This window comes from Zootermopsis nevadensis, unplaced genomic scaffold, assembly GCF_977971745.1.
Source record: "Zootermopsis nevadensis isolate Lab colony 2312 unplaced genomic scaffold, Znev_1.0 Znev_ptg000022l, whole genome shotgun sequence".
NCBI lineage: Eukaryota > Metazoa > Arthropoda > Insecta > Blattodea > Termopsidae > Zootermopsis > Zootermopsis nevadensis.
The window spans coordinates 23,999,507-24,017,129 of NW_028259154.1; the positions used below are offsets into that span (position 1 = coordinate 23,999,507).

The 17,623-nt window shown below is 37.1% G+C and overlaps 1 protein-coding gene across 5 annotated transcripts in view; it reads right to left on the reverse strand.

Annotated features, from left to right (window-relative positions):
• The window catches only part of LOC110828317 (ubiquitin specific protease 10), a 138,441-nt gene that overhangs the window by 17,641 nt on the left and 103,177 nt on the right, over positions 1–17,623 (reverse strand). For 2 of the 5 annotated variants that reach the window (XM_022060937.2, XM_022060934.2), the window contains exon 1: positions 2,103–2,229. The exons of 1 other annotated variant lie outside the window; for it this stretch is intronic. In XM_022060937.2, coding sequence (XP_021916629.1) covers positions 2,103–2,198 — 96 coding nt within the window. In that variant the 5' untranslated portion in view covers positions 2,199–2,229. Of the gene's footprint in view, positions 1–2,000; positions 2,230–2,356; positions 2,485–17,623 lie in introns of those variants that run through there. 2 more of the 5 variants (XM_022060936.1, XM_022060938.2) reach the window with 2 other exon arrangements.

The window sequence follows — 17,623 nt, forward strand, 5'->3', positions numbered from 1 at the left end:
GTCTTTTGGGTTGTAGTACCTTGTAGTCTGGTAGAAGTTTACCGTTTCAGAGATCCTTGCTGCCTCCATCACCCTGATAATGGAGGCAGCAAGGACCTCTGAAATGTCGGTAAACTTCTACCAGACTAAAAGTCACTACAACCCAGAAGACAGACATCTTCAAAATAACTGCAATGAAAACCTCAAATCCTACTAATTACATTTCAGTCACACATACAAAGAATGATCCTAAGTAATAATGCTGAGATGAAACTAACTCTACAATGTAATTTCATTCTCTTTCTTGGTAAGCGCAACAGATAGGAAGTTTGTGGTATTTTGGTAACAATGACTGCAGAACAAAATGCCATTGTATACAGTTGAAATCCTGTATATTTTAAATATTTATAATTATTTTTATATCTATTACATGATGATTACTATATTATTAAATGATAAAGGAACAAAGAACCCCATGAACATTCATGAAAAATCCTAACACAGCACAATTCCATGGGTGATGAATCTCCAAGTATTGACTGTGACCACACAGCAGGAGGGCTATGCTTCAAAAGACAACCAACATCGTAACATATGGCTAAAATAAAAGATAAATCTGCCATAATGATTAGAACCATGCAGTAAAATTGGATAGGGAATACAGCAATAAAGATTAATACATTCTTGACCTTGACACTAGATCAGGTAAAGTTGTCATCATCAGGCTCTGGCCACTTTACCCCCAGTACCCACTGGTTAGGCACCAGGTGGATACTAGAACCAGTCTCAAATTGGTGGCAAAAATAAAAACCTCAATCCCCACTAGATTCAAACACTGGGTGTAAATACCATAGCTGAACACTTTATTTAAGCTAAACCTATAACTTATAAACCACTGAACATTACAAAAAAATACAGCATACTACCTTTACTGTGATGTCCTTTCATAATTTTAGAAAAAAATTGTCTATTTTCACATAAGTCAGTATGTATTTCACAAGTCATAATGCACATTTCTGGTACAGAAACTATTCTTCACATTTTTTTGGAATATGTAGAAAGTTCGACCAAAAATCATAAGCCTAAAATAAGTTCTTTACATAATTGAATATAAGACTTGCATGCATTTCTGAGATAGCAAACCTTTCCAACAGTCAAAACCATCTACAAATGTTGTACACAACTTCTTTTGTGCCTAGGTTTAAATATACAGGAACCATACATTGTACAATGCCAGTGACAAGTATGCTTCATACATGTAACAGCTAGCCACCTTTTTATCATAAATTGCATAGCAGTCTTTCCCCAAACTTTCCATTTTTTGAAAGGAAAAGGAATTATGGCCACCCAAAAAATCAACTCACTGGACATAAGAAATTATTTAGCATCAGTGAGGTACTAGTGGTCAAACCACATTATGATTTAGGTACAAATTAAAAAAGGATATGAGGTGAGTTACAAGTTTTACCAGTATTAATAAATTTATTAAATGTTGTTTAGATCAGAGTTCATCTGACAAGCAGAACAATTTTAAATTTATCCCCTTACTTTTCTTTATGTACCACACTTTGGGGGACTGCCTCCAATGGCACTACTGGGAAAGTAGAAGTTATATGAAAGTAATATTCTATTGGTTGTATCTATACACTAAGAGTGAGGATATACAGAAGCTGTGCTGGTGGCATGCAAGCAAAGCATTTTGTTATTGCATTAAAAATGTAGTACCTTACAAAAACCAAAGGCACAACTGCACAACAAATTTAATTTCAGGCAGTTTCATGTTAATAATACCTTTACTGTGAATCAAACTCCTCTGCATGAATAGGTTAGGTTAGTGATGTACATTCCAAGTCTTTTCCAAACAACGAAACCGCTTTACAATTTACCACGATCAGCTTATATGAATGTGGATAAAGTTCTTGGAACATGATTACAAACTTTAACAGCTCTATTTTGTAACTGAATGTCCCACAACCTATATCCTGTATCTGCAAAGTGTGTATGACTTATAGACAGCTCACCTTTACAATATCCTAACATCATTTTCCGGCGACCTTGTTCATCTAGGATAGACTGTTTTATAAGAGAACTTTACACATGAAACTGATAATCACTCTACTCACTTCAGCATATTTCTTTGAAGCATACTTGGAAGGATTATAAAATTTATACATATACTTGTAAAGTACCAGAAATATTGCCACCACGTGCGCCGACATATTTCGTCCTGCGACATTTTGAAGACTGCATGGTGACGAATCATCTTCAAGATTCAGTCTAAAATATTATAAAGTACTTACCCACTCGACAAAGAAATTGAAAATAATACATATTGAAGTTTAGGTGCGATCACCATGTAAACTTCATGTAATATTACCTGAATTGGGTAATCCATGATCCTTATTTTTAAGTCAAGTCATAACTACACGTCTGTAGCCATGTTTTACACCGTGAAGAGGAACTTCCTGTGGCTTCTATGCGCACGCGTAACAGGAAACTCAGGAAAACGAGAAGTGATTGGTAATACTGGAGGGATGCCGACTTAATTTTATCCAATCACAAAACACTGTACAACCATTAAACGATAAACTTGCCGGCATTGCAGGGGCCCTAACAGCAACCCGCTCACCTTACAGGTTTCTTGAACTGCCCCCCCCCCCTATTTTTGTTACAAAAATTAGCGGCAAAAACTTGGGGATAAATATCACAGAGATGTTTTTCAGGTGATGACTAATCAACCATTTTATCAACCGAAATGTACTTGGTGTCCAGATTTTGCAACATAAGTAATGTCCACAGCAACAAAGTATTTGCAGGAATGGAACAGATCAGAATTTACATTCCACATACAACTCACAGGCTCAAGCCAAAGATGTTATAGCTCAGACACAATTATTGGTTCTAACACATATATAAATGACAAGGTTATGACAGTCTACTACAGTATTAACACAAAAATAATGATAAAAGAAAGCATAGTCACCAATCTTTACATGTATTTTTATAGCTGAGAATTTTTGTTTGAGGTACATTCTTCTATGGAGTATAATTAGTGAGTTACGCCACACTCTTTTAGTGTTGGCTTAAACTACTCTGCAATGTGATTCAAACATTTTATAGAGGAGGGAAGATTACTGAATAGCTCAATTCCAGTATAGTAAATTCCTTTTTGATATTTTGATTATTTTGGCATATGAAGGTTAGATCTGTATCTTGTATTGTATCTGTGTTTGTTTGAAATGCTTTCTGTTGTCCTCTACAAATGATAATGAGAGCAAAAATTCATTGGCTAGTGGCTGGGAAACAAATAATAATAGCAAACAGAAGGAAGAGACCTCAAAATTTTCATTGTAGAGTGAGAGTGTCTCATATCTCCGTCAAACTCTCCAACCTGCAAATTTGTAATGCCATTGCAGAAATCATTATTACGAACTGAGAATTACAAAGAGAGTGACCATTGACACCCAATTTGTTCAGTACTCCACGTCTCCTCTGAATGGTACCTGTATAGTGGCGTGCTCTATAGAGGTATCAGGGAACTACGTCGTCGACGATGGTGCTTGTTGTTACAAGACACAACACCGTAGCGCTACCTACCACAACGGAGTCTCCTTTTTAAAACAATGTAGAGTCTATGTACCAAAACACTTTCCTTGCTTTTTATTGTATTTATCAGACTTGTGTGGCTGACAGCTCATTATCCTCTCAGATGTGATAAGTAACAGCCACCAGGATATAAACATGAAAAAACTCAGAAAAAATATGTTGGGGCATGTACAAATAAACGCGACAGACTGAAAGAATGTCGGAGGAATTATCGACAATGCTGAATCTCTTAGCAAAATGTCCAAAAACCTTTCAAGGACTACAAGTTGATCAGGTTTGGCCGTACGGAACACAACTCTAACAAATTAAAGTATAATATTCAGTCATTTAATTACAGTTATTTGGACAGGTAATAGGAATAATTCCATGTTATGTTGTAGGGTTAATTCAGCAGTGTTCTAATCGAATCTAAACCCGAACCGGTTCTGTCTACAGATTTTACTTAACTCCTTGCATGAAAATTGCAATATATTACATTAAAATAAGAAATAAAAAATCCACTTCCGTTTACAAAGAAAAGGCGTCTTGTGAAGACGTTTACTGGAGTTGAAAGTACGATCGAATCAGTGTTTAAGATTCTATATAACATCTGTTGTCCTCTCTCTCTCTCCTTTCCTTCTCTCTTACTCATTGTTTTTTCTGTTTTTTTTTATTTGTAAAACATTTTTGTCATAATTTTATTTCCTAATATAAGTGATGAAAATTCTATTGCCATCATTTGTATTTAGATTCCGCTTAGTGCAATATTATATATGATTATATGTGTTATTCGGCAAGTAAACCGATCCGTTCAACATCGTGGAAGCACTTTTTAACGCGTACAAGAAACCACGATTTGCTACTGAGTTTGTAATTTTAACTACGACAACACAAAAAGGAGGTGGTCTTGTTAGAACAAAGTAACCAAAATTTCCACTAACGCCAAACATGGACCTAGTTGTATTCTCTAAATCCACAAAATGTAACAAACCATTCTTCGCTTGTAAATACGTTAAACAGATGTAATAATTCGCCTTATAAAATAATAAAAACATTTGTAAGATATTGTAGGTGCGTCATATTGTGATTTTATTTAAATAGTATTAAAATATATTAAAATTGTCCGTCAATCACAATAAAGTAATATAAGATAATTAGATGGTTTAAATATTATCCTTTGTTCCGTATCGAGTACTCGAGTATTACTTTATTGTGATTGACGGACAATTTTAATATATTTTAATACTATTTAAAAATATTTGTGTAATATTAGTTTAATTTAATGAGAAGAAAATATTCGAATTATGTTTCACTATCGAAGATCTCAGAACCTGAAACGTCTCTCGTTTGTGACAGTTTCACGGCTCGCTATCACACCGCGTCTCACTGGTTGGGAAACACTGGTGTACCACAATTCCTGGGGCATGTGAGATACCATATCCTTCACAACCACATGCTACATTAATGTTCTAATGGTTACAATTTCATTCGACACCACCCACTGACGACGTGATGGCTGCCCCGGAAATAAGGCGGCAAAGGAAAGAGTTTAAACTTATTTTTCACATGCCTATATTCCGTGTGAAAGTCAGATTAAACGATGAAAAAACTGGTTATATGATTCAATCTGGAGACACGATTTCATCAACGTTGGTGTAAACTACCCATAATTCTGTTTACTTAATCTACAACTTTCTGTCGGAAAGAGGAAAAATCTTACTGTAATTTACACCGTACGTCTAACTGATCGATAGAAGGGTACAACCCCTCACAACGCAAAGAGAGGATCAAATTTTCAGGCAACAAAAAAGAAATCGAAGTCGGGGAGTACAAGTTGCAAAGCTCGGAGTAGCCATTCTGAAACGAGGACTCTCTCTGTATGTCTTGACGGAATAATACCAAAAAAGACCGAATCAACCATATATAAAGGTACAATTTGGCTGCACGCGACAGAGACAAGCGACCGAGGCAGGCGACAGAGTTACGAGACCGAGACTGGTCGCTTCCTGTCTGCTCTCTGTACAATCGTATGAAGTACAATTACGAGCGCGAGACAAAGACAGGCGACAGAGACAAAGCACAGGAGACCGCTCTCGGACCAGTAGTGTCTCGCGACGGGCTCAGGCAGCACGTCAGTACGTAACCAAACTGCTTATGATTCAATCTGAAATAACTCGTGAAATTATCTTCTTCTAATGATAAATGATTCTTTATTAACAGACAGAAAGATCCTTCTTCACGTCTGGTTTTGAATATTGAACTCATAGGTTTTCTTTGTTTCTTTCGCAACACATCATCTTCTTCTTATTCTTCGAGTAACCTTTTTAGAATAATTTTTATACTCATTTTTCACAGAATATGTGCACGTATGTCTCAACAAAACAAAGAAAACAAACACTTTGCCGCATGTCTCGGTCGTCACCTCAAAAGTGTGTGGCGACAAGCTGCGATGTGTCCGTCTCCCGTCTCTGTCGCTTGTCTCTGTCGCGTGAAGCCAAATTGTACCTTTAGGGAGTTACCAAATTTCGTTTTATCCGCGTGAAAACTTTACGTAAACCTAAAAGACATGTTCTTGCTACATGACTGATGGCTTAGAACGCATTAAGACCCGTTATAATCTATTTGTCAAGAAATAAGCCGCGAAAACGTTACATTTCTCTGTTAAATGCAAAGCAGAAGTGCCCTTAAGAAATTTCTCCCACTCGTCACTAAGAGAACTGAAATCCCTTGACAAATGCCGATGAAATCAGACGTCTTGAGAGAACGTGTCTCATGAAGGTATTTGGTGTCACTGTAAAAGTCTCGAAACATGTGATGAATAATCAGTATTTAATTGGAATTCCTTAAACATCTTAAAAGACCCCACTCACTCGGATTCTCAAAGGTTTATTCTGACTTACGTTCCTGTGAACAAATACGATTGACGAGGAACGACTGTAGAAAGATTTGAAAACGTCTGAGTAAATGCAATAAAACTGTAATATTCTGACGTCCAACGCAGTTGGCGTATTTGTAGTTTCTATAAAGTGTGTCATTTGTATGAAAGTTAAGTGAAACAACGAATACAGTTTCCTTGTTTCGAAAAATAAAACACCATTAACTTACTTAAGATCCATTTCAATATCACCCATTCTGTATATCTCCCAAACGAACTCTTTCCTTTAAGATTTTTAAGACTAAAATTTTGTTTGTATTTCTCATCAACCCCCCCCCCCCCCCGTTTGCGTCACATTTCCCACCAATTTCTTTCATCCCCTAATAAAATTTGGTGAACAGTACAAATTACGGAGGTTCCCATTATAAATCCTTCTGTTACCTCTGAAGTCGAAATAATCTCTTCTCGAGTACTATTTCCGTCTCGCCGTCAGAGGAATGATTTCCCCATCAAATTATTGTAATGATTTCGTGTTTATCCGATCCAAGCCGCGTGTACAGCATATTAAGACGACTGAAATCGATTAAAACAACCACTTCGTAACTTCTTCCTTTTGAAATTCACTTCGTGGTCATCGCTTCATCCGGTAAATACTTCTCACTGCTCTATAGCCTTCAGCATCATCGCCTTCGTGTCTTTTCGGAGAACCACTAGTTGTCCTTTTAGGCTTGTAAACTTTGCAAGAAATGTATTATGAACATATTTTGCAAATTGTTCACTTTGTTTTCTTGTCGCCATGAAGTGCATCGTCATTATTTCTCACCATTTCAACATGTTTGATGGGTTTTTTGTGTTTTAATCTCATGGATGGTTCCTCCAGCTGGAATATGTTTGATTTTCAAATATGGTATCTGTGGGGTTAATTAATCCCAGCATGCCCCTCCTACGCGAACTAAATTGTTGCGTTGGTTTTCGCGTGGGTCTAAGCACAGGACATGTATTGCAAGATTAGTGCATGAAGGGCATAACTCCTACCTAATCACTGAGACTGATTTTTGGTTGTTTAGGAATGACGTTTCATCTGAAGACGTGTAATAGCGGACAAACATAGGATTCACACATTATTGTAGCGACGTTACGACATGTGGTTTGTCGTAAAAAAAAAAAAAAACATATCAGGACTTCATTATAAGATAGGGAAATCTTACGAAAGTATCAAAGTAAAACCTCATAATTCCACAACTTCAGAAAACGTCTCATAAACTTTCATCCCGTGTTGGTTCAAATTATGTTTCCAGATATTTACATCTTTCTGTGAATTTTGGAATGAGAAAGAAATTAAATATCATGTCGTTACCTCCTCCAAGTGTTGCCAGCAGGGCTCAGTGCCCTGATGATGGAGGTAGCAGGAGCCTCTGAAACGTCGGTAAACTTCTACCAGACGTTACGGCGCTACAACCCAGAAGACAACCATCATCGTAATCACCGCTGTGAGAATTTTAAATCATACTTAACAGCAACAACAACAACAACCATATGTCATTAAATCAAACTTATCAGGGACAAAAGATAATTACAAATAAATAGATCGAGACTTCTACCAAATTTAAAATACGGAATGAAAGTGATGGCCCAAATTGAGACGAGTGTTGTCAGGTGTGAGAGGCTGTTTGAAAGTGAACTCTGCGTTGCTCATTTCCGTGCGTTGTTCTTGTGAAGACACAGGTAGAAATTTCGGTTTCGCACACATACGAGGGTGTGAGAACACTGTAAAATTCAAAACATTCTATCCATTAAATTTGCCTTTCCTGCGAAATGGGAAAATATCGTCGTTACTCGATGTCGGTGGCGGAAAATTTCAGCCCAGCTCGTGTAACGTCCGGTTCCGTATCTGACCAACACCGTACAGTACAGTCAAGTCTATAGATCTAATCACTAACAACACGTCTAAAGATGTCTAATTACAGCATAAAAATAATACCCTTGATATTAATTAAAGATGTGTCATAATCGTCCACACTAAATATTCCCAATTATATTTATGCAGGATGGAGAACAAAATATTTCAACTTGCAACACACAAGGATTTGCGGTCGTGACACAGCTACAGTCCACAGATCAGGAGAAAATTCCTGCTAGGAATTCGATATACGCGCATGCGCAAGATTTCGCGGTGAGTGACGACCCATCCTAAAAGCATTCGTTCCACAACCATTTAACGAACAACAGACGACAGGCTTTCATGTGTTCAAATGGGTACAGCTTTAAGATTACCTCACAGCGGCACAGCGATTTAATCTAGAATATTATCGCAACACCCACAGAACACATTAGAGGTGCACAGTCCACAGATCAGGAGAAAATTCCTGCTAGGAATTCGATATACGCGCATGCGCAAGATTTCGCGGTGAGTGACGACCCATCCTAAAAGCATTCGTTCCACAACCATTTAACGAACAACAGACGACAGGCTTTCATGTGTTCTAATGGGTACAGCTTTAAGATTACCTCACAGCGGCACAGCGATTTAATCTAGAATATTATCGCAACACCCACAGAACACATTAGAGGTGCACTACACGCTACTCTTAACGGCTTGATGTTTTCAGTCTGTGTGCAGTAGAGTAAAACTCTGACGTATCACACTTCCCACCAATAGCAGCCCTCTAGTCCAGCTGATAAGTAACATTCCCCCCGCACCGCACCACAAACGACTTCCCTCAGCAGGGCTTTTCTCGTGATCTGTGGACAGTAGCTTCCTCGTTTCATTTTCTTGTAGCGACGAATATGTATATATGACCTTATCCTGAGCCAGATAAATTCATAACTCTTACTTCTTATATTTTAATATTATCTCAATTCCTTGAAGCGGACTTGTCATGTTTAGAATATGAGATCGAATCTCTGCATTCCTTTAAAAAGAAGCACTTTTTATAACTCTTCCACGGAGTATCTGAGAGTCCTGGCAAAAGAAAGGGAGTACAGCAACCAATGAGAATATCCGAAATCACAGTAAGACCCAGTGTTTCATTTTATACAATTCAGAGTCGGACGAAAGACTCCCAACACACAAAAAGACGACTGGCTACTCGGTTGAGAAGTTAATTACACCCATTCAGAGGTTCTAGTTTATAAAATTCTAATCTGGAAAAAATCCGCTCGTTGTGGTCACATGGTTTCCGTACTCTAAGCACACACACACATGTTTGGAAAATCTTCATCATTTGCCCAACGCAATTCTGAAACTGCGTCTTTTTTTAGTCTCCCCTAAGGAATTAATTTCTGCTGAACATTTGACTCTATACGTTCTAACAGCAAACCCAGTGCAGAAAAGTAAATATTGCGACGTCATATTGGAAAAGTTGCTAAAACAATGAGTGTTGTGTGCCAGGAAGGCAAATTATTGGCTCTCCATGTGCTCTGTTTTCTGTTCCAAGAATTGTAAGAGTGAATTTTCATTATTTTCGTTATTATGGCGTTAGTTGTCCATCTCACCAAAATTAACTTCACTTTTCACAGATACAATATTTTCCATAAACCTACGGTTAGATCGCAAAAGTGAATTAAATGTTTTATATCAGTCAAACAAACTTTCAAAACCTGGGGAAATTTTAAATAGCTGTTTGACCATTGAGCGCAGATGCAATTCCATTGTACAGCATATAAATTCAGAAAATGTTTAAATGATGATGATGATTATAATAATATTTCAATTCTTTATTATTAAATATAATAATAATAATAATAATAAACCCTTTGAACCACCAAAAATATAAACATTCAACTTAAAACGTCAGTGATAATTAACTGTCCATAACCTGCAACTTGTTTTATACCAATGCATCCAGTTAGTAAGCTTAAAGTTTCATTTTTTCGGAATAAATTCAGCACATTTAACAATTATTTGAATCAGATAACATTTCCATGGATCCGTGTGATTGTTTTACAATTATTCATAATACGTATGTACCTGAAAACATAGGTAGTTTGACGCGAATGTTATGTTTTAAATATGTACATGAACAATTTAACAGTCATATCTACAACCTTTGAGCACCTAAAGAGAGCCACCTGAAGATGACTAATTAAGGTCGAAACATGAAATTGTTGTGTAGACGGACCGTCATCCGAATGATCAACACGCAACATGACGCACGGCTTAAAACTACTATTTTTCATGATTGAACAACGCGAGTTGGAATTTTTATGTTATTTTTATGAGTATGGATCTTGGTCTTTCACGGAGAGGGAGGAGCACAGATTGAGGGAGTATGAGAAGAAGCCGCAGAGGACGAAGCTAATAGGAGGTTGGGAGAAACTACATAATGAGTTTCACAATTTCTCATCTCCCGCACGCGTACGTTACATCCCATTTTTCCCTCTTTGATTTCGTCACGCTAACAATATTTGGCGAGGAGGTTACACATCATGTAATTTGCTGTACTGTCCTGTTAAGTCGAAACATTCTCCTCAGCACACTGTTCTTAAACACTCAAACTGATCTTCCCTTACCACGAGAAATCAAGATTAACACCCACATAAAACTACAGGTAAAATTACATTATATAGTATAACATACTTTATCTACGGGCTGGACGACCGGGGTTCGATCCCCGACGGGTGCAGAGGATTTTTCCTCTAGACTCTGCGTCCAGACCGGCTCTGGGGCCCACCCAGCCTCCTCTACAATGGGTACCGGGGTTCTTTCCCGGGGGTAAAGCCGGCCGGGGCGTGATGCTGACCACTCACCCCCATCTAGTGCCGAGGTCAAGGAAGAGAGGAGCTATACCTTCACTCCCCCCAAACGCCTACATGGCGTATAGTGGGACAAACTTTACTTTACTTTACTTATAATTTATCTTAATTCCTTAGTGAATATAAATTTATTTATATTTTGCTATTTTTATAAATATTAAAATTTGCTACATTTTTAAAGGAATTAGCTGTCTTTACAATATGATTGTCTGCTCTCCAGTAATGAGATACAGGTAATCAAAAAACTTATCGGATTAATCACGAATTTTAACCTGAAACATTAGTAACTAATATAAGTAATGATTATGCAATCCATTAGCTGGCCAGAATTAATTGTATTATTTCAATGTGTAGAATCACGAGCTGCAGGAATGATAAGAATTATTCATAAGCAAATTGTATTTGAATATCATTAAATAAGGTATGTTCGTATAAGTTCTTAATTTTTTCAATGAATTCCAAAAGGGGTTTTCTTCAACTGGTGGTTAGTCTATGAGATATTCTCCAGTCCGTGATGACAGAGAATACTATGTAATGTTTGCTTTACGTTTTTTTAATGCACTTGAGGCAATTTCAAAATCATACTTAATGCGTTTCCTGCTTAGCAGCGTAGCGAAAAATATTTACAAACCAGAGGCGTTTCTGTATTCCACGAAACTGGAAAAGTTTGTTTGATGGAAGAAACATGTTTTAGTATTTTTAAAACAAGGAGGCAGCCTTTATGAGTAGCAACTCTTTCTATGGAGACATTTGTAACAAAAACATGAAGAGTAGAATAAAAAATTAAAATTAAGAATCACCGAAACTACTAGACCAAATAGCGGCACTTAACCGAGGGAGAGAAGTCTGTTGCACATTTTCAAACGTTACACTGTAAGTTAGGGAACTTTGTTATATTAGGTAACGTTTTGAAAACATTCACCACGTTTCGACACTTATGGACACATCTCGTCAGGCCGTCAGGCTTGATCAAGCTTTTAAAATCTTGGTGATTTTGTAACACTTATGGTGAACTCTCTTCACGCTTTCAATGGAAGTCACGCCCAGTCACGCTTGGTCACGCGTTGTCACGCTTTTAAAATCTTGGTGATTTTGTAACACTTATGGTGAACTCTCTTCACGCTTTCAATGGAAGTCACGCCTAGTCACGCTTGGTCACGCGTTGTCACGCTTTTAAAATCTTGGTGATTTTGTAATAATTATGGTGACCTCCTGTCACGCTTTCAAAGGAAGTGACGCCGAGTCACGATTTGTCACGCTTTTAAAATCTTGGTGTTTTTGTAACACTTCTGGTGATCTCTTGTCATGCTTTCAATGGAAATAACTCCTAGTCACGCTTGGTCACGCGTGTTCACTCAGTCACGCTTCGGCACGCTTAAGTTATGGTACGTAATCCTCGGTTAATTTTGTTGCTTTGCTATACGTTAGATGAGGTTACGACAGGTTATGTTAGGTTATGTTAGGTTAGGTTAAGTTAGTTTAGGTTAGGTTGGGTTGGGTTAGGTTAGTTTGTTTCATTACGCAACGTTTTTAAAATATTAGTGACGTTTCGACACTTATGGCCATATCTCGCAATGGTGTTACAGTACGTCACGCTTGGTCACGCTTTTAAAATATTGGGTAATTTGTATCACTTATGGCGACCTCTCGTCACGCTTTCGGTGGATGTCACACCTAGTCACTTCTAGTTACGCTTTGACACGCGTGTTCACTAAGTCACGCTTCGGCACGATTACGTTATTTTACGTAATCCTCGGTTATTAATTTTTATCACATAATAAACAGGCAATTTGACTGTTAGAATGTATTTTATTTTGTGGAAAACCCGAGCGAATAACGGACGCCAGAGCTGGTAAATCAATAAATTAATTCAGTATAGTTGTTCCACTAATTTTCTCAAGATACAGACCGCCAGGCCGAAGTTGGACGCGAGCACATGGAACAGGTTTTCACGGCAATTGAACGAGGAATTTCTGCTTTACTACAGGCAGATGTAAAGTAAGACTTACCTTGAAAGGGAATCATTCAATTGTACATCCGTTACATCCGTTCCTCGATTGAACATACCTTATAATTTCCAATGGGTAATTACAGCAGGTTGTCGGCAATAGAATGCATTTTGTTTTAGCTCACTGGAGTGTCCTTGTCCTTAAGCTTCGGTGAATTACAAGGTGCCTTAAAAACAGGTCTACCCATCATCGTTTCACATGACCAGATTTGCCTTCATGAGAACACTTGCCAAATTTAAAAAAAAGCGTATACAAAATTCTGAAGAGAATATTTGGACGTAATTGAAAGAAACAAACATAAAAATTAAAGAAGATGATCCAAAATTTGCACTCATCTTCAGTGGCTGGGAAGTTCCTGTTAAGATCGAATTCTGCAACAATTCTTCATACTTCTTATCGATCTAATTTCATACTCTCTACTCTGGTTTATTGCTTGTTGATTATCCAAGACTGTGAAAGGAGAGTCTGATGGAATATGTAGTTCGCATTGGATAAATGCACCAGAAACTTTTAATTTTGAAAAACTTTGTCGGAAGAGACTATCTGGAAGAACAAAGCACAGATGGGAAAGGATCGTGACCATCGGTTTGTATGCAGTCTTAATTTCCGGTTGCAGGTTACAGCATCGTGTTGGGTTAAGTGGTTTATTTCAAGGTGGGAAAAGCACGATTCTCCGAAACATCGATAAATCAGCCCATCATGACTTGGTGTCATAACACACAAAGAGAAAGGAAATATTTTAAGACACGCTAATAAATTCAAAGAATTCCTTTAAAAATGAAATTCGACGTGAGTCAGTCAGTAAAGTGACTAGCCTACGGGTCACAATACCGGGCTTATATTCCCACTCGGCAGGGAAATGCACTTTTCTGTTCTCAACCAAGTCCTGACAGGCTCGTAAGCCACCCAGATTCCTACTCGGTCCGTACCAGGGGCTCTTTTCTCGGGAGTGAAACGGGTTGCCCGTCAATTTAACCTCAGATCTCTGTCTAGTGGTCACTGACCTCCATTTACCCGCCGACTTTAAAACTGCTTTGTGTTTAAGACCTTTGCCCTCTCAGTATGACAGTTTTGTTTCATAAGGTAAGACGTATATTATAGTTAGTCAATCAAACTCTGGAACTGAATGTTCAAATCCATAAATAAATGAATAAATACACATGCTCCCTCACGTTCTGTTGTCACGTGTAGAAAGAAACCTCTAAAGAAATCATACTAAATGTTCGATAGATTAAATGAAACATTCTGGATTGTGTTTATACATGCAATTAATCGCATTCAATCGATCGACGCTGTATTCTGTTTAGATGTCAAAAAAAAATGAATACATAACGTCGGAATGAAGAAACAACCCAGACTATACATAATTTTAATGTGACTGATTTCGGGAATGTCTCATTCAATTATTCAACTTATATTATAGCTAGGGAAATTTCAATATTTGTAACTAATTGCTTGGGTCGAAATAATTTGTTCACTAGATCAGACAGGAGGGCGCACTTTGGATCTTAAAATTGTCTTGGTCATGTAATGGAGGAATTATTTTAATGGAGAGGCCTGCGAATTTAAAGTTGTAATCAGACCTTACATTCAACGTTTAACCTGAACTGTATTTACTTCTAGAAATATAAATAAAATTTGGACACATTATAATATAATTTACACAGATTTTAATGATAACGGTAAAATAAGCACTACACAGAGTACTCTATCGAAACGGCTGGCATTGCCAAAAAGAAGATAAACTTGCCACAAAATGTCTCCAGGGACTATTAAGAACAAACTTAACTCATGATAAAGAATACCGAACCGAACATCCACTGAAGTCAGTAGAATACAATAGAATCAAGGATACAGTTCTGAAAGCGTTTTAAAGCTCAATCTACTTGCCTTGCACGTTACTCGAATTTCGCTAAATGTAGTAACGTTCTATAGAAGTGTCCCATTTACAGAGAACTAAAGATTACTCCCGAAGCAGTTCCTGTTCTTACGTAAATCACAAAATGTACTCTATTCACTAAAATGGAACTTAATATAAATTGACCAAACCTCCTCAAAAATAACTTTGTAAAATTTCTCGTCATGCAATAGTAGAACTGCTTAATCTTGTAATTCCAATTCAACAGACGTGACTACCTCAAAGTGAATTAAGTATAAGTTGCACATAAGTAAATCACTTAAAATAATTACGTCTGTAAAATGCAGTGTTTTATTATGAGTTTTTTTTTTTACAGAATTATGTTCATCTGTACTCAAATTTAATATCTCAAAGACTCCTAATCTACTCACTTTTCTGAGGTCCTCCTAGGTTAATTAGAATATCCAAGGCCCATGATAATTCTACAAAAGTTACTTAATTTGGAAGTAGGCACAGCAGACAACCTACAAAATGGATGATTTATGACAATGAATGTGATAATTAAGAGAGATGAAAGCACACATTCATATCCTTATCGCGATTTGAACACGCGGTTACGTGTTTGTCAGGGTCTTCAGTGCAACATTGAACTAACAGTAATGCATTTCAATACCAAAATATAATTGATATTTAACTGAGTAGGTCCACGGTATACGATACTCATCAGACAGCTGACAGGATTAAAGAGAGCCTCTAACTTCACGAAGCGGATTCATTCTTGAGAAGCTTATAATCGCTAAGCTAGTCAAGAAATTCTCTGCCCTTTATAGAACAAGAGAGTACACTACCATGGCATGGCTGTTCATTACATTACTATTTTGATTTTAATACAAGTAATTCATGTTGTTAGAAATTAATACGCCCGTTAGAGAACTGAACGTCAGATTCTAATGATGAAAATGAAGTAAACTACTTGATACGATATCGACCAATAGCGCGAAAGAATCGTTCCGACCGATTGGGACCAGAAGTGCCATTTCTTGCCGCAAAAGCCGATACGTGAGTTGGTGAAGAACAAATTCTGACTGGATTCCAATTTAAAGCCAAACGCGTTGTTGTTGCACGTCCGTATAATATTCAATTAAAATTTTCTAATACGTATTTTAAAAAAACAGATTTAGCCTATTTCATTTCCCTGATGAAAACAAATATAAACCATGCTTTTAAAATGTACGCACTTTCATTCATACAAATCTTGACTTTTCAATGTTATAGAAATGCAACTGCATAATACAAGTTTTTCATCGGATAATGAAACGCAGTTTAGCTCGTAGATGGTCCTTTAATCTAATAATACTTGTTATTTCTCTTTGGAAAGAAAACCAATTCTTAAATAGGCCTATAGATTTACGTTTAATTTGTCGGATATAACCTCAAACCTTCGCCTTGCATTCGCCTTTACACATTAATACAATTTATCTTCGTATCTTTTATACTTTTAGCATCAATTCCCCTCAAATCGCTGCCAAATTGAAACCCTCACCGTCCCCACCTCACAAGTACATACGTCCGCCATGTTGTTATTATCGATAGCAGGAAAGTTAATAGTAGAGACAGGTGGTATCTAATATCGTACGGTGGTACCACTCTTCAATGAAGAAATCTACTCCAGCAGGTAATTACTCTGAAAGATATTTACGGGATCTCATGATACAGCAATTACCTTTCCAGATTCTCCACAGTGTGTCAAATAAACAACTTTACAGCTGAACTTTCATTTCTCTTCAGTTTGTTTTTGTTCTTACTTCTTTTATTATTTCTTTCTCCTTTTTATTGCTATATCCGTTTCCTTCTTTCTTTCTTTCTTTCTCACATAGTTCCATGAGATTAGACATAATTTGGACAATCATAAACAATTTCCAGGAACGGGATTTTCATTGTTTCAAAGTGGATTTGCAACAAAACAAAATGTTGATTACTTAGTCCTTCATGACAAAAAGCATTATTAATAAAAAAGTTCTACGTGGCAAAGGGCGTGGAAGATCCATATGGCAAGCTCTAATTAGCTAAATAATATTGGCATTTTCATTTGTATCTATCAGTTATTACAGAAGTTATACTTTGCTGAATAAAACCTAACACCACAAAGCTGAAATTTAAACATGAAGCTAACATAAAATCCTCCGGAATAAGAAATAATGGATACTGAAATGTGTGAAAACGTCAACATTCTCTGGAGTTGATTGTAACATGCCGTAAGTTAGAAGCCACTGACTTGGAATACGTATTGTAGCTTCATTGTCGACAAAGACTGGTTGAAGTCTGAACTTTGTAGCTCATATTCTCGAATTCTCGTCATTCTGCGGCAAAGCGTGGGCATACCTCAGTTCTGACGTCACACGAGCCGTGAAACCCACGCAGAGAGAAATACACCCCTAACGCGCGAGTAGAAAATGTAAAGCCAACTGTTTAATTATCGCATTAATTCCAAAACCTTTCCCCTCAATGCACACAGATTATATAAAGAAATAAAAAACTGTGATGGAGTATGTTACTTTAGAA